Source organism: Podarcis vaucheri, assembly GCF_965113315.1.
Source record: "Podarcis vaucheri genome assembly, chromosome: 12".
NCBI classification, from domain to species: Eukaryota; Metazoa; Chordata; class Lepidosauria; order Squamata; family Lacertidae; genus Podarcis; species Podarcis vaucheri.
This window is the reverse complement of record NC_138750.1, coordinates 3,274,832-3,295,521: the sequence shown is the minus strand read 5'-3', so window position 1 is coordinate 3,295,521 and position 20,690 is coordinate 3,274,832. Positions and strand designations below refer to the sequence as shown.

At 45.6% G+C, this 20,690-nt stretch overlaps 2 protein-coding genes across 4 annotated transcripts in view; both read left to right on the top strand.

Annotated features, from left to right (window-relative positions):
- Nucleotides 1–10,147: 10,147 nt before the first annotated feature.
- Nucleotides 10,148–13,723, top strand: LOC309515219 (tigger transposable element-derived protein 1-like). Of its 2 annotated transcripts, none has more exons than XM_082192896.1 (3): nucleotides 10,148–10,471; nucleotides 11,474–11,545; nucleotides 11,729–13,723. In XM_082192896.1, the coding sequence occupies exon 3, from the start codon at nucleotides 12,315–12,317 to the stop codon at nucleotides 13,419–13,421; it is 1,107 nt and encodes a 368-aa protein (XP_082049022.1). In that variant the 5' UTR covers nucleotides 10,148–10,471; nucleotides 11,474–11,545; nucleotides 11,729–12,314; the 3' UTR covers nucleotides 13,422–13,723. The 2 variants fall into 2 exon arrangements, with proteins under 2 accessions (XP_082049022.1, XP_082049023.1); XM_082192897.1 differs by having other exon boundaries at nucleotides 11,720–13,723.
- A 1,242-nt stretch (nucleotides 13,724–14,965) lies between these two features.
- Nucleotides 14,966–20,690, top strand: part of CUL1 (cullin 1) — a 47,378-nt gene continuing 41,653 nt past the window's right edge. The window contains exon 1 of one of the 2 annotated variants that reach the window (XM_082192800.1): nucleotides 14,966–15,113. The gene's annotated coding sequence lies outside the window, so the exon portion shown is untranslated. Of the gene's footprint in view, nucleotides 15,114–15,813; nucleotides 16,029–20,690 lie in introns of those variants that run through there. The other variant, XM_082192802.1, reaches the window with a different exon arrangement.

The following is a 20,690-nucleotide window of genomic DNA, read 5'->3' as shown; positions in this document are numbered from 1 at the left end:
CACAAGGTCAATTCATTGGGAAACAATTTTTTTGTTGCATTGACACCTGCAATTGTTCTAACCTAATTTTGACGTGCTGATTTCATATCTGAAGTTGGTTTTGTTCTGTAAGCTCTAGGTTTTATTGCAATTCATGTTTTTCACTTTTCACCATAATCTTTGTTTTTCACAATGCAAGAATTCAATATTTTATTAAACACATAGCCGAAGTAGTACAATATGAGTATAAATGTAAGTGACATATAGCATTGAACACGATATGTATATATATGTACAGTTGGAGGTATGCAAAAAAATGTATTCCCTTGGGGTACACAGTATCTACAAGCTGTTGTTATTCAGGTAAGAATTTGCACTTGTAGCTCTTGCGTTTGTGGACTTGCACAGGAGATTCTCGTTTGATGGTCCAACAGTAGTCTGACATCATAGTTTTGTCCCCTCGCCCTTGATAACGCTCTTCCATTGTCTTCAGGTCTTGATGGAAACGCTCTACCTGTTCATTACTGACTGCCCCAGGGTTTTTGGGGAATTGATCTAGGTGACTGTTCAGGAAATGGAGCTTCACACTCATATTGCACCCAAGATTGTGGAAAGCCAGCAACATTTTTCAACCACAACCTCATAGTTGTCTGCTTTTTTGTTGCCAAGGAAGTTTTTGATAACTGCCACGAAAGACTGCCACGCTTTCTTCTCTTTGCCATTCATCCTCCTGACGAATTCCTCATCTCGAACAAGGGCATGAATTTGAGGTCCATCGAACACACCTGCTTTGATCTTCTCGAAAGACAAAGCGGGAAAAGCTGCAACTATATGTAGAAAACATTTACCCTCAGTATTTAATGCCTTCACGAACTGTTTCATCAATCCAAGCTTGATGTGGAGGGGAAATGATCCTGTCTCGGCTGATGATTGGTTCATTCACAATGTTTGGCATCCCTGCTTCCAGAGTTTCACAGATGGGTCACTCCTTCTGTATCCAGTGTTTGTCTCGAGCTTGGCTGTCCCACATGCTGAAGGAATACTGGGATAGGCAACAGCATGTCGGTTTTTCTTGCCGATACCCTTCGTATTGACCAGACAAAAATAGCAGTCACTTGTGTGATCCATGGGAACCCCAAAAGGCATACTCTTCCATTTTCCTTTTGTCCAGTCTCTAAGCATTTATGCGGAGCCCATTTCTTGTCTTGGTCGCTCAGGGGAATTTCAAAATAGCTTTTATAGGCATGCCTCACAAACGCTGTTATATTGTGTCTTTGACGAGGAAGTGCGTAGCAGCCACATACATAACAAAAGGCATCAGGCTTGTTTACACATTTTTGTCATGTGTCCATTCTGAAAAATACTAATATTTAGGTTACAAAAGTGTAAAAATAAAGAAAAATTAAGTTTGCAAAACAACAATTACCATGTGGTTAGATCAACGTGTCCACTTATCCCCAGTGTTAATATGACATATCTGCAAAAGTTGGAAATTGAAAGATAACTATAGCACGTACACGAAAATCGATTTCAGATTTGAAATCAGCATTGAAATAACATATAAGAACAGTTGGAAAATGTCATGCAACAGAAAATGAAAAAAACAATGGTTCCCCAGTGTATCACAACCTTTTCATGTTATAAGCGGTAGGAAACAAACTGAAGTGGACCATTACATTCTACAAGAAAGAAAGAAAGAAAGAAAGAAAGAAAGAAAGAAAGAAAGGCAACCTGCAACAGAATGGAGCCTTGTGGAGTGCTCGCCCCCCCCTTTCCCCTTCCCGCCCCTCAGCAGTCAGCCATCAAGCAATCTGTGACCATTGCTCACACTGTTCTCATTAGGCTGCTTGGGAGGTGTCTCCCCCCCCCACCACCTTAGGCTTAGGAGACTGACCCAGGGACCATGGGATTATTTAGATCTCTCTATCTGAGGGGCAGAGAGAGCTATTGCAATTTATTGATTTTCATTAGAGTCAAAGGGAGGGGAATTTTGTTTTGTGTTTTGTTTTTAATGGGAGAAATAGCAAAACAACAAGGCGTTTCCATGCTGGTAGACAATACCTGCTGTCAATTTATGAAAATGACTGGTTCTCCTATCTGAGGCAATGGGTTTTTCTGCCAAGCATAAGGGAAGAATGCCAATGAGGTGAAAAAACATATTTTATCCTGTACTTAGAATCATAGAATCTTACTTAAGAGTGTCCAAATATGTGAATTTGGGGGTTGTTTAGTCAAAATGTCCAACTCTCTGTCACATCAAACAAGTGAAGACACAATGCAGTTCAGAAAAGGAGTAGTTCAGGATCCCTTTTAGGGTTGCTAAATCCCTCACTTCCAGTGAACCAGCCGCAAGTCCGCCACAGGAAACACGTGTGTGTGTGTGTGTGTGCGTGTGTCCCCGTGAATATACACACACATACCTCCCTTAAAAAATGTATATACCACCCTTCATCTGAAGAGCTCAGGGCAATTCACAGGATAAAAATATGGCATAAAAAGCACAAATAGATAAAAGAAAAGGAAAAGTAAACTATACCCGCCCGCCCCCAAAATACATTTAAAAGGTTGTAGAAGATTAATCAGCCCAAGGCCTGGTTGAAGGGGAATGTTTTCTCCTGGTGCCTAAAGGTATATGACCCCCAAGGGTCATCTGGTCCAATCCCCTGCCATGCAGGAATCCTGCCCACAGCTGTCCTCGGTTGGGCGCAAGCCACCAACCTGCCAGTCCACAGCCAAGAGGGACAACTTTACCCTGGTGTCTATTTTGCAGGCGACAACCTTCTCAAAGCTATGAACCTTCTGGATAGGGTTGCTTGCTTGGTTCCCCCCCCCCCACTTTGACATACTTTATTCATTTACACAAGTAAAACTGAAAAAGAAGAAGAAGAGGAGTTTGGACTTGATATCCCACCTTTCACTCCCTTTTAAGGAGTCTCAAAGCGGCTCACATTCTCCTTTCCCTTCCTTCCCCACAACAAACACTCTGTGCGGTGAGTGGGGCTGAGAGACTTCAGAGAAGTGTGACTGGCCCAAGGTCACCCAGCAGCTGCAGGTGGAGGAGCAGAGATGCGAACCCGGTTTCCCAGATTACGTGACTACCGCTCTTAACCACTACACCACACTGGCTCTCAACTGATTAAACACTGGAAGCCTTAGTAATAAATGAAATTCAAATATAATTATCCATAGTACAAAGTGGTTTTTCTTTTTGTTTAGGTTAGGAAGAAAAGGGGTAAGAGGGGGAGGGGGAATGGTGAATGGGGTGGGGTCGGGTAGCAATTCTTCTATTCTACGTAGTGTATGTGTGGGGTTTTGTGTCAGCTTCACTTGTGTGGGTTCTCTTTACTATTTGCTTGTTGTATTTCTTTGGTGGTGAGAGAGGTTGGGGGTGGCCTAAGGTGTGGTTGGTTGTCTTTGATTGGCTGTAGTGAAATTTGTTTTTGTGTGTGAATGGGGGGGGTGGGTGCTTTTGGATCAGGTTAGCCAGATTGATTTGCATGCTGTTGGTGGGTTTTTGTTGTCTTGTTGAGCTGTGTATGTGATAAAGGGGGACCATGCCGGGTGTCAGGTTGGTAGGCTCTTTCACACAAAGCAGTCTCTGACAGATTTATTACTTCAGATTTATTCAGCAATTAACAGCCCAGCAGTCTGAGCTTCATTAATTCATTTGTCACTTTTGGAGTCAGTTGCTGGATCTAGCCTCTTTTTCCCCTGCTGGAAGCAAGGTACCCTCCGCCTCCCCCCCCCCTTTCCTTTTCCTGTCATGCACTTTTTGGGGTGCTCAATTTCTGGCTTTTTGGTGACTCTCCTCCTCCTAGCCTTCCCCCTCTTCTTCTTCATCCTGTTCTCTGTTACTTTCAGAATTGCTAGGCTGCATTCCTGAGCTAGATAGGTTTATCTCACTCTCACTGTGAAGAGGAGTCAGATTCCTACGAGTCTCTGGCTCTCCCCTCTCGCCTCCAGATCCCGCTCCATCTGTCAGAAAGGGAACTTCTCTGACACCAGGGTGAAGGCATCTTATTCAACTAGGGTGTCCCCTAGTTTGTCTTCTATTTCTTGCATTGATTTGGGTTTCTTATTTTTGTAGAAGTCTGCTAGGCGTATTAGTGGGTATTAGTGGGGACAGTTTACCTACTTCTTCTTTCAATGATTTAAGCATGGTCTGTGTGAACTGTTTAGTGTTGTGGGGATTTTCCTTAGTTTTTTGGGGGGAGGAATGGGTATGCTGTGGTGTGGGTATTTTCAATTGTGTCCTTTCTAGGTGTACCTATTGTTTTGTCTCATCTTCTAGGCTATACGGGATTATGTGGTGTACTTGGTTGGCGATGTAATATGCTCCTATGTTGGGGATTCCCCATCCTCCCAAGGAGGGGCGGTCCAGGTATTTGAGGCTTATTCTTTGTTTTTTTGTGTGTGAGAACATAAATGAATGTAATTTTTTCTGCCATTTGCAAAGTTGGGCTGGGATAATCCAGATTTTTTTGGGGGGGGGGTTGGAATAGGTAGGTTAATTTTGGGAGGATGATCATTTCGATCATGGATATCTTGTCTGAGAGAGTGAAGTTGGTGTTGTTCCATCTCCTCAGGTCTTTGTTGATTTGTCACCACAAGGGGTTGTAGTTGTGGAGGTATAACTTGTTGAGGTGTCTGGTTTTTTGTACCCCTAGATATCTGAACTTGGTGCGGCAAAGTTTTATCTTTGGAGAATTCTTTTTGGGTGTGAGGGGGCGTGTTGAAGCACATAGCCTCAGACTTTGCAAAATTTACCTGTAGGCCCGACACCACTGCAAATGTGTTGAGTTCTCTGATTAGGGAGGTTGCTGTGTTTATGGGGTCTGATGTTGTGACCATTAGGTCGTCTGCCAAGAGCCCTAATTTATAGGTTCTGCCTTTTATTTCCACTCCCTTGATGTCTGTGGCTTCTCATATTCAGATTGCTAAGGGTTCCAGAGCCAGGGTGAAAAGGAAGGGAGATAGTGGGCATCCTTGTTTTGCGCCTCTTTGGATTGCTATGGTATTAGAGTCCATACTGTTAGTCCTGCATTTTGCTGAGGCTCGGGAGTATATTTGTTTGAGGTTTTGTAAGAATTTAGGACCAAAATTTATGTTAGTTAGTACTGCTAGTAGGTATTTCCACTCTAAGCAATCACAAGCTTTGAGGATGTCTAGGGACACAATTGTCAGTGGGAGTTTAGTTGCCTTGCTGTGTTGAGGGGTAAAACAAAGGCAACATAAACCTCTGAAAAGGCTTAAGCTTTAGGAGTATCAAGCAGCACAGAAAAGGGGTTTCTCAATTGCTCCAGCACTGCTTAAAAGGTGATGGAGGAAGGGAGAACCTCAGCATTTGGAACAGTGCATTTCCGGCTGTGAGACGCCTCAGGACTTGAGCAAACCAGTGCTAAACTTCTCTGAAGAGTGGAATTGAAGTTACAAACATTGCTCTTCAGGATTAAAGAACGAATTTTACATAATGAAGGTATGTGGAATGAAAAGCAATAACTTGGAATTTAAAACAAAGGCAAGAGGGAAGGAGAAAAGGAGGTCTACCTCAGCGCAGTTTTAACAACTGTGGAAAAGAACTTTGCAAAAGAGAAAGTTCTAAAGAATAAAAAAAAAATTGCATATTAAAGAGCGGCATAAGAACTGGCTAGCTTACAGGCATTTACAACTGGGAGATCTTACATACTTGGGGCTTGGTTCCCATCAGAGACTGTTGTTGAAAGGAAGAACAGGGCTTTTGGAACAGGGCGGGGTGACCGAGGAAGGAGAGGACAGACGGCTGACCTGTTAAGCTGGGGCTCGTCTGCATGGTCCCCAACAAAGGCGAGCAGTGACGCGGGGTCTAATTGTGACGGAGAATGAGGTGAGGGGAAAGCGTGGAGGTGGAAAGGAGTAAAAAGGAAGAGAGAAAGTACAGGCAAAATGGTGGTCTACAAGGCATGTCAGAAAGAAAAGGAAGATTCCAAAGGGGATTAGGAAGAAACAGAAAGAAGAAATATAGAATAAAAAGATTTTGTTTTTTATTGGTGTATCTATGTTTTTGTTTATTTGAAGAGTCTACAGAAATAAAAAGTTATGGAATTAAAACTTATTTCATAGAATATAAATGTAAAAACAACAAGTCAAAAAGAAACAAAATAGAGCCCATATTAATGAAAAAGAAATAGGACATCATTTGTTTACAGGAAACACACGTCAACAGGAAACATAAAAGGGTTTGGATTAACAAAAAATTAGGCATAGGACTTTACACTTTACCTTGACCTGGGAACCAAGGGGACACCTCTCACATTTCCATTTTATAGTAACACAAGACAACAGTTACTGTAAAGGCAGGAGGTGATCTGTGGAGATACCAGAACCCTCCTGAAGTGGTCATTGTCACAGGAAGGCCAAGGACAGGTCTTGCCAAACTCATTGTCCTGAGACCATTCCAACTGTCACCACAATGAAAGTCTGGATCTTGCTCTTTGGCCCTGCTTGGATTTGGGCAGGATGGGAAAGCAATACTTTCCTAGCATACACCAACATGATAATGAAACAGGTTAACCTCACTAATTGTTCCCCATGTCCTACTCCCAGCAAGGATTTCCTTCTGGTGAACAACCCCTGAGTATTTCAGAACAAAACACCACCCAACTGTTTCCAGTGATACTGCAGGTAAATGTTACTCACATTTCCCATCGCGTGGTGCAAACGTTTGGAAAGTTACCCCCAAACAAGAGATTTCTGGGTGCTGCAGAAGTATGTTTCCAGTGGGAAGGAGAAATTCCTAAGAATAAGTGCACTAGGCCCTGGAAAAAGCAGAATGTTGGCCAGTACCCAAATTGCCCATTTATTGTACCATCAGCTAATGTGTCAAGCCTCACAAATCTTAGTGACCCCTGGGTCTATGGGAATCATAGCAACATTCTGTTGGGAAATGGTGTAAAAGGACAGAAGGTGAATTTGTCCCTTTTGACAATTTCAAGGTTTCCTGGTGTTACCCAAACTGTAGCTGCCCTGCAGATGTCTGAGTACCAACCTCAGGTACTTTATGACTTGTCAGCAGGAATCTACTGGGTAAGAGGAACATGGGCAGGTAAATTCCTTCTTCCATGATAAGATGGAACCTGTACACTGGCTTATGATTTTCCAGCAGGGTTCCATCAATTAACCCCCACCTCAGCACAATTGGGGGGGCGGGTGTGCAGTGGCAGAAGGGGATTGGTTTCCTGCAATAATGCTCCCTAACCTAGGAGTAGCCTGATCCTGGATTTCTAAGGGAATGGAGGGCTTAGCTAACAGCACTTACAAGGCCATAATTGGACTCTAGACAGAATTGGACTCCAGACAGTTTCCTGCTTGGCAGGGGGTTGGACTCGATGGCCCTTGTGGTCTCTTCCAACTCTATGATTCTATAATTCTATGAGATTCTTTGGGGGAAATGGTTTTAGAGCATCAATTAGACTGTATCAATCAGACTTGTGCTTTCTATGTTAATGAAAGCAGAGAAATAGAGATGCAAATAAGATATGGGAAGTAGGGGCTCAGCTCAGAGCATGGAGAAATGGAAGGATCCAGGGGCGTAGGAAAGGGGGGGCATCATGGAGGGGGGTGACAAATGATCAAGGAACAATTACTGCCCTACTAAAAGGTAAGGTAAAGGGACCCCTGACCATTACGTCCAGTCGTGACTGACTCTGGGGTTGTGGTGCTCATCTCGCTTTATTGGCCAGCGTTTGTCCGCAGACAGCTTCTGGGTCATGTGGCCAGCATGACTAAGCCGCTTCTGGCGAACCAGAGCAGCACACGGAAATGCCCTTTACCTTCCTGCTGGAGCTGTACCTATTTATTTACTTGCAATTTGTGCTTTCAAACTGCTAGGTTGGCAGGAGCTGGGACTGAACAACGGGAGCTCACCCCGTCATGGGGATTTGAACCACTGACCTTTTGATCGGCAAGTCCTAGGCTTTGTGGTTGTTTTTTTTTAATGATATTTATTAAGGTTACAAAAAAGGTTACAAAAATAAGAAAAAGAAAAAAAGAAAAGAAAAAATACAAAATACAGAAAAATAAAAACACCTAAAAACAAATCAATCTTTCCATGTCTTGTCTTTCCATGTCTTGCCCCCTCTGACCTTTACACAGGGAAAACAGCTAATCAGCCACAAAGAAACACACAGACACAAGAAAACCCTTTTTGCTCCTTCTTCAACTGATGCCCTGCAAACTCTGATAAGCTCCTCCCACAGCTAATCCCCTGCCTCAACAGAAACCCTGCCCCCTCTGACCTTTACACAGGGAAAACAGCTAATCAGCCACAAAGAAACACACAGACACAAGAAAACCCTTTTTGCTCCTTCTTCAACTGATGCCCTGCAAACTCTGATAAGCTCCTCCCATAGCTAATCCCCTGTCTCAACAGAAACCCTGCCCCCTCTGACCTTTACACAGGGAAAACAGCTAATCAGCCACAAAGAAACACACAGACACAAGAAAACCCTTGGGTAAATCTTGTGTCTTCCAATACTTTGCGATGAGTATTCTTGCTGCTGTTGTGGCATACATAAAGAAAGTTCTGTCCTTCTTTGGCACCAATTGGCCGACCATGCCCAGGAGAAAGGCCTCTGGTTTCTTCAGGAAAGTATATTTAAATACCTTTTTCATTTCATTATATATCATCTCCGAGAAAGCCTTAATCCTTGGGCACTTCCACCAAAGGTGAAAGAATGTACCTTCAGTTTCCTTACATTTCCAACATTTATTATCGGGCAAATGATAGATTTTTGCAAGCTTGACTGGAGTCATGTACCACCTGTATATCATTTTCATAATATTCTCTCTTAAGGCATTACATGCCGTAAACTTCATACCTGTGGTCCATAACTGTTCCCAGTCAGCCATCATTATGTTATGTCCAACATCTTGTGCCCATTTAATCATAGCAGATTTCACCGTTTCATCCTGAGTATTCCATTTCAACAGCAAGTTATACATCTTTGACAGAATCTTGGTTTTGGGTTCTAACAGTTCTGTTTCCAATTTTGATTTTTCCACCTGGAAGCCAATTTTCTTGTCCAAATTATATGCCTCCATTATCTGATAATAATGAAGCCAATCTCGCACTTTATTTTTTAGTTTTTCAAAACTCTGCAATTTCAATCTGTCTCCCTCTTGTTCCAAAATTTCCCAATATTTCGGCCATTTTGCCTCCATATTGAGCTTTTTCTGCGCCTTCGCTTCCATCGGTGACAACCACCTTGGGGTTTTATTTTCAAGTAGGTCCTTGTATCTTATCCAGACATTAAAAAATGCTTTCCTGACAATATGATTTTTAAATGCTTTATGTGCTTTGACCTTATCATACCATAAATATGCATGTCATCCAAATACATTATTAAAGCCTTCTAAATCCAAAATGTCTGTGTTTTCAAGAAGAAGCCATTCTTTCAGCCAGCAAAAAGCTGCTGATTCATAATTAAGTTTAAGGTCTGGCAGGGCAAATCCACCTCTTTCCTTTGCATCCGTTGGTATTTTTAATTTTATTCTAGGCTTCTTGCCCTGCCAGACAAATCTAGAAATATCTCTCTGCCACTTCTTGAAGCAATCCATTTTATCCAAAATTTGCAATGTTTGAAACAGAAATAACATTCTAGGCAATACATTCATTTTTATCGCAGCAATACGGCCTAGCAGTGAAAGCTTCAAATTTGACCAGATTTCTAGATCTTTTTTCACTTCAGTCCAGCATTTTTCATAATTGTCTTTAAATAAATTCCCATTTTTAGCTGTCATGGTATTTCACTTTCTTAACCACTGTTAAACCTGTCTCATTCTGAAACCTCTCTCTCTCTAGGCTCTGTGGTTTAACCCACAGCACCACCCGGCGGTTCATAATTTATTTTTTCAAAATGCCTGTTCTAAAGGTCTTATCTTACTACACTAGCGATTATATAGCTACATATGAAATTTCATGCATATCAGTTAATATCTTGACCCTCTTCCACAAAAATAGCTGTTTACTTGGCCATCAAAGGGGAGTGACAAGAAATTTTCCGCACAGGGTACCACCTGACCAGTTGGGCTTCATGGTGGAAGTCTCCCTGGTCAGAGCTCCCAACTGCAAAATGAGTTAAAATACTATTAGCAAGCATAACAATAGGGCTGTAGTTATTCCTGGTGCTTTATACAGTAGTGCCCCGCAAGACGAATTCCTCGCAAGACAAAAAAACTCGCTAGACGAAAGGTTTTTTCGTCCGCGATTTGCCTCGCAAGACGAATTCCCCTATGGACTTGCTTCGCAAAACGAAAACATCTCGCGACTTTGTTTCTTTTGTGTAAAAACCATTAAAACCGAGGGTGCTTAGCTTGAGCAGCTGCAGTTGCGACTTGGCTTCGAGGAGCAACTGTTAGCACGTGGTTTGGTAGCCTTTTCTCAGACTTTGCTCACTTTTGAAGCTTTTCCAAAACTTCTCCAGAACTTTTCCAGAACTTCTCTTTCATCCATTTGGTAAGTTAAACTTTTATAACTTTTTTGGGGGGTTTTGGATTTTGGGTTGGGGTGTTTGGGATTCAAGGACTTGGTGTTGGGAAGGGGTTTGCGATAATCTGGGGGCTTGTGGGCCTTTTTGGGGAATTTTTATGATTTTCTGTGACCACTGGGCCAGGTTGTTTTTTTTTGAAAATTTTTCTGAGTTTGAATTTCTGAGTGCTGGCTGGCTAGGGGAACAGTGGGGGAAGTTTCTGAAGAAATCTGGGGGCTTGTGGGGTTTTTTTTGGAATTTTTGTGATTTTCTGTGACCATTGGGCCAGGTTGCTTATTTTCAAATTTTTTTTCTGAGTTTGAATTTCTGAGTGCTGGCTGGCTAGGGGAACAGTGGGGAAGGTTTCTGAAGAAATCTGGGGGCTTGTGGGGGTTTTGGGGAATTTTTATGATTTTCTGTGACCACTAGGCATGGCTGTTTATTTTCAAATTTTTTTTTCTGAGTTTGAATTTCTGAGTGCTGGCTGGCTAGGGGAACAGTGGGGGAGGTTTCTGCAGAAATCTGGGGGCTTGTGGGGGTTTTTTTTGGAATTTTTGTGATTTTCTGTGACCACTAGGCATGGTTGTTTATTTTCAATTTTTTTTTCTGAGTTTGAATTTCTGAGTGCTGGCTGGCTAGGGGAACAGTGGGGGAGGTTTCTGCAGAAATCTGGGGGCTTGTGGGGTCTTTTTTGGAATTTTTATGATTTTCTGTGACCACTAGGCATGGCTGTTTATTTTTGAAAATTTTTCTGAGTTTGAATTTCTGAGTGCTGGCCATGTTGTTATTTTTTGAATTTTTTTTTTTTTTGTCTGGGTGGGGAAGCAGTTGGGGAGGGATTTGCAGCAGTAGGGGAGGGGCTGGGGGAGCAGTTGGGGAGGGGTTTGCAATTTCTGTGTTGTGGGTGGGTTGATGCGTGTCTGTGGGAGCAGTGGAGGTTTTTGAAGACATTGGTGATTTTTGAAGCTTTTCCTAAACTTTTTTTGCAGCCATTTGAGGTTTCTGAGGACTTCGGTGGTTGATTGTTGAAGCTTTTCCAGAACTTCTCTTTCATCCATTTGGTAAGCTAAACTTTTAAAACTTTTTGGGGGGTTTTGGGATTTTGGATTTGGGGTTGGGGTGCTTGGGATTCAAGGCCTTGGTTCTGGGTTTTAATTTCTGCGTGGTGGGTGGCTGGGTGCTTTTGTATTTTTTGGGTGTGAAGCACATCACTGATTTTTTTTTCTGTTTCTGAGTTTACCAAGGTAGGAGCTGTGCTGCCATGGGACCCAAGAAGACTGCTGCTGCGGTGGCCGGCGAGAGGAAGAAGGAGAAGGTGACGCTGGAGATGAAGGAGATCATCCGGAAGCACGACGGCGGAATGCGTGTGACGGACATCGCCAGGGAGTACGGCAGGAACCCATCGACCATCGGGACCATCCTGAAGATGAGGGAGCCAAGGGAGTCACCAGGATCGTGAAGAACCGCCCAGCTGTCCTGGAGGAGGTCGAGAAGTTGCTGCTCATCTGGATAGAAGAGAAGCAGCGTGCAGGGGACACAGTGTCTGAGGCCGTCATTTGTGAGAAGGCCAAGGCCTTGCACGCTGACCTCATCCGGGAACAGCCAGGAACCTCAGCCGAGCCAGAAGTCTTCAAGGCTAGCAGAGGTTGGTTTGACCGGTTCAAGACAAGATCTGGCATCCACAGCGTGGTCAGGCATGGAGAGGCTGCCAGTTCTGATGTTCCTGCGGCTGAAGAGTTTGCAGCGGAGTTCCTGGAGCTTGTGAAGACGGAGGGCTACGTTCCGCAGCAGGTCTTCAACTGTGACGAGACCGGGCTGTTTTGGAAGAGGATGCCCAAAAGGACTTTCATCACTCAGGAGGAGTCCAGGCTGCCTGGCCACAAGCCCATGAAGGACCGTCTGACTCTGCTCTTCTGTGCCAACGCAAGCGGCGACCTGAAGATCAAGCCCCTGCTGGTGTACCACTCGGAGAACCCACGGGCCTTCAAGAGACACAAGATCAACAAGGAGCGGCTGAGTGTCATGTGGCGATCCAACAGCAAGGCTTGGGTCACACGTGTGCTGTTTGTGGACTGGGTTAATCTTGCTTTTGGCCCTGCTGTCAAGCAGTACCTGCTGGACAACGACCTGCCGCTGAAGGCTTTGCTTCTGATGGACAATGCTCCTGCCCATCCTAAAGGCCTTGAGGTGGACTTGTTGGAGGAGTTCAGCTTCATCAACATCATGTTCCTGCCGCCTAACACCACGCCACTGCTCCAGCCGATGGATCAGCAGGTCATCGCCAATTTCAAAAAACTCTACACCAAGGAGCTTTTCAGGCGATGCTTCGAGGTGACTGACTGCACCACCATCACCCTGCGGGAATTCTGGAAGGACCACTTCGACATCGTCACCTGCTTGAAGATGGTCAACACGGCCTGGAAAGGGATCAGCCAGAGAAATTTGAATTGCGCTTGGCGCAGCCTGTGGCCGGACTGTGTGGCACCAAGTGACTCTGATGCACCAGAGTCAACAGTGGTGCAGGACATTGTTGCCTTGGGGAGGACCATGGGCCTGGAGGTCACGGAGGAGGACGTCTGCGAGCTGGTGGAGGGGCACGACGACGAGCTGACCACCGTGGAGCTGGTCGAACTGCAGGCAGAGGCTGCGCAGGAGCAGGCCTCACTGGAAGAGGAGGAAGCAACTGAGGAACGGCTGTCCTCCGAAAGACTGAGGGACATTTGCCAGAAGTGGAAGAAGGTGCAGACTTTTGCAGATCTACACCACCCTGAGAAGCACGTGGCACATGACGCTGGGAAGTTTTATGATACGAGGGTCATGTCGTCTTTCAGGGAGCTGCTGAAAAGGCGGATAAAGCAGCAGACTATGGACAGGTTCTTGACCAAGAAGCAAAGAGTGGAAGAGGAGCCTTCTTCAAGTGGTCGCCCAGAGTCTTAGAAAATGTACTGTATACTTTGCTGATTTTTAAATGTTTTTCTGTCATGTTTATAAAGTTAATTTATTTTCCCTTCAATTTTTGAACTGCTCTTTACAGTATGTGTGACTTTAAAGAGCAGTTAATAAACTGTTGTTGTACCAAATTTGGCTTTGTTTGGACTTTTTTTGACCATAGGAACGCATTAATTGATTTTCAATGCATTCCTATGGGATTTCGTGCTTCGCAAGACGAAAAATTCGCTAGACGACAAAAATTGCGGAACGAATTAATTTCGTCTTGCGGGGCACCACTGTATCTGCTTTCCCCTATTGTTGCAATACTGTTCTCGCTTCCTGCCTCAATCCCCTCAGCTTCCACTGGTCCAGGTAATGACACTGGAACATCTTCTAGGTGAGGGAACCTATCCAGGTACAAGTTGGCTTCTGTTCCTGCCTCTTCTCTTTTGTTGTGCCAAGAGTAGCTGGCAATGTCCTCCAGTGGCTGGCGGGAAGCAGAGCTGGAAATAAAGCCTAGTGTGCAGCGAAAGGAAACCTTGGAACCACAGTGGGGGGATCGGAAGTCATATTAGATCATGCGAAGGATGAACTCAATTTTGGTATGCAAGAAGTGTAAATCGTCTTTAGTTTGCTTTTGGAATGCCTTGTGTTGATTACTATATATTGTTTGGTCTTTTTTGCTTTGTAATGTTTTTTTATATTTGGAAACCAGTAAAGCATAAAAAAATGCACCCGGTGGAACGGCCTCCCACAACAACTATCTGACTTTTAGAAGACATCTGAAGGCAGCTCTGCTTAGGGAAGTTTTTAATGTTTGATGTTTTATTGTGTTTTTAATATCCTGTTGGAAGCTGCCCAGAGTGGGGAGGGCGAGGCCTGGAATGGTGGGCAGGCGGACAGACGAGTCTGCTGGGCTGTGGCCTTGCTCCGTGTTTCCTTGGGTGGTGGTTGTTCTGTGTGCCTTTATTTTTAGGTCTCATTAGGATTACAGAGGTACCTCAGGTTACGCTAAGTACTTAATTCATTCCAGAGGTCTGTACTTAACCTGAAACTGTTCTTAACCTGAAGCACCACTTTAGCTAATGGGGCCTCCTGCTGCCGCCGGAGCACAATTTCTGTTCTCATCCTGAAGCGAAGTTCTTAACCTGAAGCACTATTTCTGGGTTAGCGGAGTTTATAACCTGAAGCGTCTGTAACCTGAGGTACCACTGTACATGGAAATTGTCTTGTGTGCTTTGTGTTCTCCTTCTTGCCCATCTCTCTTGTAGTTGCAATGGGGCAACTCTGGACTTGCTGCAAGAGGCCGGGAGCCCTTTGCCCTGCGGAAGAGGAGGACGATGGCGCCGCCCGCGTTGTCAGGCCGAGGTTCTGGGATGAAGGGCAGCAGCAGGTCAGCCTAAAGCGCCGCAGCTGCACCTTCGTCTTGGCCCTGAGGACTCCCACTGCCGGAGGGGCGCCCGGCCAGGCCTGGGGTCTCCGCTGCCCGCGACGCGGCCGCCCTGCCTTGGCCCCTCCCGGCCTCCCTCCGGGCCTCGGCGGGGCCATGACGCAAGATGACGCTCCGGTGACGCGCCTCCTCGGCGGCGCCCGACCCGGAAGCGGAAGAGGCGGGCTGCCTTGGCCTGTGTGGAGACGAGGCCGCCGGGCCCTGCCTGCCTGACGGAGTCTGCGAGGGAGGCGCGCGCCATGGGCCCGGTGAGTCGCCTGCGGGGCCGAGGCGGGAGTCCGGCCGGGAGCGGGAGGCGCGGGCCCGGCCGGGAGGAGAGGCCCGGAGGCGGCGGGGCGCGGGCCTGGCCGGGGCTGTGGCGCAGCCCGAGAGGGAGGGAGGGAGGGAGGGAGGCCGGGGCGCGCGCGGGCTTCGCGAGGGGAGGGCGGGGGTTGGCCGGGCCGCTCCTCCTCCTCCTCCTCCTCCTCGGGAGGCCGGCGGCGCAGGGGGGTCGCGAGGGCACCGGCATCTCCTCCCCGCGCCTCCGAGGGAGGCCTCGCGGGAGCCGCCCGCCCCGAGTTCCCCGGGGCTTCGTGCTGTCCCCCCCCCGGCGGCGCCCCCGGAGCTTCCCTCGCGCGTTGGTCCCGTGTCCTCGCGGAGAACGGAAGGGCTTCGCTCGGCGCTGCCTTGGCCTCCCTCGGGCGCCGTCGGGGCCCGGCCTCTCCCTCGCCTCGGCTCCCGTGGAAAGCCCTCCCTGGGGATCCCCTCGGGACCCCCCCCCCCCGTGGGTCCCCATGGCTCTCCGCAGGGACTCCGAGGCTCAGCTGCGCCCGCCCGGGGATCCCCTTCGCTGCTCCGCCTCGCTCCCTCGCCCAGAGATCCCTTTCCCCCTCGAGACCCGCCGCGTCGCTCCGTCTGCCCGCACGTTCCTTAGGCGCGCTCCCTCCGCTTCGCAGTCGCTTTGTGGTGGACAGGAAGGAAACACGACTGCTTAGATTTCGTTTCCCTAAGGAAGCAAGCGCATCTCTGCCAGGCGCGCAATTCCTCTTAAATTTGCTAATAATTCATTCCATTGAATCCCTGCTCTAACTGTCCTAATACGTAGCTGTATTTTGAGAGAGAATATTGATGTTTGAAAGCTCATCTGCCAGACACCTTAATCAAGAGTGCGGGCTGAGAGACTGGTGAGGAGCAACCTATACTGCACTGTGCTATTTTTGGATTATGTATGTGTTTTTTTTTAAATAAAACCGCACTTTCGTAGCTCCTAGTGGAGTTCCCATTTAAAGTCTTTCATACAAACCCCTGAAATTTGCCGTATTTCAATAGTGAAACAAAATTAGCCAGTATACATGTTATATGTACCCTATCTGAATAGGTAGCATGGGAAAATGTCATGGTTTGTTAGCGATTACAAGATTGATTATAGCACATTGATTTCTGTAGTATGGGAAAACAAAAGTATGAGGCTTTGGGAGGGTTTTTTTTTTTTACCCAGCCTAACCTACACCACAGGCTTGTGCAAAGACAAAATGGATAAGTGAGGGAATTATGTAAATGACACTGATTAAATTAAATTGTAAATAGCCAAACTTAGTATGGTTTGTTACTGTGGTAAAACATTTGCATGTAACTTGCAATGATAAGGGTATCATTCAGTCTCTAGTTTGCACTTCTGTATTAAGTGGGGCGAGGGGGGGGGGAGAATGCTAGTGCATTTTGGAAAAACCTAAGACCTGACATTCTGTTCTTCAGCAGGAGAAAACAAGGAAGTGCATACTCCTAAGTAGGTTAGTGGGATTGTGGAACTATTTCCTGATCAGACAAATTGAGTGAAATCTAATTGCAAACTTGATTAGGGATGTCTCTTACATAAAAGCATGAACTGGGGTAGTATTAACTGCCACCTCCAAAATGTTCTTCTTGTTCACTGCATTTGAAATTTATTGGCAAAATGGTATTGTGATAGAGACGTGATTTACCTAAAAAAAGTACAACATAAAATGACTCATCAGCATCTTAAGTTGGGTGTAGAAGTGTAGCTTTGTGGTTGGTGGACTGTAAATATAAATTTACAAATTATAATTGGGTTCTCCCAATTATTACAATGTGAGCATTTGCAAAATTATGCTAACACTTGATCCACTGTAGAAAAAGGAGCAATTACAGTGGTGCCCCGCAAGACAAATGCCTCGCAAGACGAAAAACTCGCTAGATGAAAGGGTTTTGCAGTTTTTGAGCTGCTTCGCAAATTAACCCAAATTATATTCTCATGGAAGAGTATCTCAGTAGAACCACCAGGGGAAACATGTGTCTATATAATGAAATGTGTGCTATTTTTATTCATAAATACCTCTTTATTACAGACACTTGTTCTTGGGGTACTTTAGAATCAATTCCTATATTGCTTTGCTCAAAAACTTGCTCTGAGGCATGTTAGATGACTTGTTTATAAGCTATTCTTTTTTATTTGTGAATTAAATATAGTGGTGCCTCGCAAGACGAAATTAATTCGTTCCGCGAGTTTTTTTGTCTAGCGAATTTTTCGTCTTGTGAAGGACGGTGTCAGAAAAGTTTTGGAAAAGCTTCAAAAATCACCAAAAACCTCAAAAAAGGCTACCACACCGCGTTCTATGAGTTGCTCCTTGAAATCAAGTCGCAACTGTGTTAACGGTGTTAAGAAAAAGGAAACAAACTTGCAAGACGTTTTCGTCTTGCGAAGCAAGCCCATAGGGAAATTCGTCTTGCGAAGCAGCTCAAAAACCGCAAAACCCTTTCGTCTAGCGAGTTTTTCGTCTTGCGAGGCATTTGTCTTGCGGGGCACCACTGTAATTGCTCCTTTTTCTACAGTGGATCAAGTGTTAGCATAATTTTGCAAATGCTCACATTGTAATAATTGGGAGAACCCTTATGTGGATGTGATAATACTCTCTGAATACAGTGGTGCCCCGCAAGACGAATGCCTCGCAAGACGAAAAACTCGCTAGACGAAAGGGTTTTGCAGTTTTTGAGCTGCTTCGCAAGACGAATTTCCCTATGGGCTTGCTTCGCAAGACGAAAACGTCTTGCAAGTTTGTTTCCTTTTTCTAAACACCATTAATACAGTTGCGACTTGACTTCGAGGAGCAACTCATAGAACGTGGTGTGGTAGCCTTTTTTGAGGTTTTTGGTGATTTTTGAAGCTTTTCCAAAACTTTTCCGACACCGTGCTTCGCAAGACGAAAAATTCGCTAGACGAAAAAACTCGCGGAACGAATTAATTTCGTCTTGCGAGGCACCACTGTATAACAGTGCAGCATAGGCTACTGGCTCTATTACCATGACTCCTTTTGATCTTACCAGTTCTTGTGCATCTTCTCCTCTCTTGGTTTCTTTATTTCATTTTACTTTTTTAAAGTTTCCATTTTTGTTTCTGAAGCATGGTGGATATTCCATCTGTTTCAGCTTTAAAAATATATGTTACTGGTTTACAAGAGCCAGTGTGGTGTAGTGGTTAAGAGCGGTAGTCTCGTAATCTGGGGAACCGGGTTCGCGTCTCCGCTCCTCCACCTGCAACTGCTGGGTGACCTTGGGCCAGTCACACTTCTCTGAAGTCTCTCAGCCCCACTCACCTCACAGAGTGTTTGTTGTGGGGGAGGAAGGGAAAGGAGAATGTTAGCCACTTTGAGATTCCTTCAGGTAGTGATAAAGCAGGATATCAAATCCAAACTCTTCAACCTCTTTTGTATCTGAATTGGGTTGATTACCTATTTAAATAAATATTGCTTAATAAATTATATGAGCTGTAATAGATTGATCAAATTTACGTGGATGTGTGTTTAATAAAGTAATTGCACTGAAGAAGATACAAGCTTTGACTGTGGTGCAGTATAAATGGTCAATAGAAAATATATTCCATCTTCTGAGATAGCACCTGCAGTTATTGTAAATAAAGACAAACCTCGGTTCTTGAATGTCATTCGTTCTGGAAACCAGTTTGGCTTATGAAACGTTTGACAACTGAGGCACGGCTTCCGATTGGTTGCAGGAGATTCCTGCACTTAAGCGGAAGCTGCGTTCGGCTTCCAAAAAACGTTCGAAAACCAGAACATTTACTTCTGGGTTTTCGGCATTTGGGAGCTGAAACGTTCCAAAACAGAAGTGTTTGGGAGCCAAGGTTTGACTGTACTTTTTAAAAAATGAGCTTTTCTTAAATAAAAGGGGTTGCTCTATACCAGGGGCTGGCAAACTAAGGGCTGCGGGCCAGATGAGGCCCAATTGCCTTCAGGATCCGGCCCACGGACTGTCCGTGGATCGGCGTGGGGATTCTGTTCGTTCGGGCTGCGCCATTCCCCCCCTGTGGCATTCCACCACTCCCCCACTGCGGCGGCGCCTCCTTCCTCCTTCCTGGATTCTCCCTGCCCTGCCTAGAGGAGGAAGGGAGCTGGGCTGAGCACCATTTTAAGAACCCCCTATCTGGAGCCAGCCCTTTTGTGCCATGCATCTTCCCTCTGCTGCTGCCTCTGTCACTACTCTGGTGCTCCTGTGGGCCAGAGAGTGGAGCAGATGAGCTTGCTCTGCCTACCCACGGGAAGCAGAGGCAGCGGTGGTGGTGGCGGCAGCGGGAGCCCCTGGGAAGGTAAGCGCTGGGGCTGGGGGGTGGGGAGGAGGACTACTTGCCCCCCTTGCCTCTTCTTCCAGCTCCCACCCCCCGGTGCTTATTCTCTGCCCCACCACAAGGTCTGAGGGACAGTGGACCGGCTGCTGCTAAAAAAATTTGCCGTCCCCTGCTCTATACTAATTGGCTGCAGGGCAAATGGAGGTGAATTATGTACCTATAACATATTTTGTGGTTTCACATAATGTTTGCAGATGAACTGCTGTAGGATTTTTTCAGTCAAGTGATTTTTTACATAGGCTGGTACCTGACTAAGCGCATTCTTAACCATGTTTACTAAGGAGTGAGACTGCATTTACACGGGGCTTCTGTTCCGGGCCCCTGCGTGCGTACGTGAAATCATGTATAATGGGGAGCACCCTGGAGAGTCCTGGTGGCTCACGAGGAGAGAGCTCTTCAAGCTCTGGGGAGGGTCTCCTTGCAAGCCAGGAGGACTTTCCAGCATGCCCCCCCCCCCCATTTCTGAGATCCCAGCGCTGCACATATGTGTGGTTTTGTGCAAATAGAGTATGCACAAATGGGGATTTGCCTTCTAAATCAGTCATTCTATTACTACTAGTGGAAGTTTTGTAATTCTGTTCATTGATGTTAAAAGTCACATGCATGCCCATCGATGTCATTGTTCAAAACCCCCTCTTTATGTCAAACAACTTGAATGGTAAAGCGATCTTAGGCTGCTCCTCTTGTACAAGCTGATAAACCCCAAGTGTGAGCCCAATGCTAAAATTGGTTCAAAAATTAACAGCACAAAATTATGCATGTTTCCTGAGAAGTATGTCTCAGAGGACTTACTGTCTAGTAAGTGAGTGCAGGATTGTAGACTTGTATGCATATAATGGAGGCAAACTGGCAATGGGCGATCTGTGTTCAGCTTCAGATTGGACAGGGACTGTGTGGAGATTATTGCATTGCAGGAGGTTTGACTGGATGGTCCTTGGGGTCCCTCCCAACTACAATTCTACGATTCAAACCAATGTGCATCTTGTCAGAGACACTTAGATTCTGACTCTTCATTGAACCCCCTTTGCATAAAATGTGTTCTGTCTTCCTTTGCAAATACTCTTTTGTTCTGGGTAGCCCATATACCCTTATGAAGTGGGAAAATGTGGGAAAAGGTGAGACTGGAACCTAATCTGGTTCAGAACAGTGTACAGTGGTAGTACTTCGGGTTACATACGCTTCAGGTTAC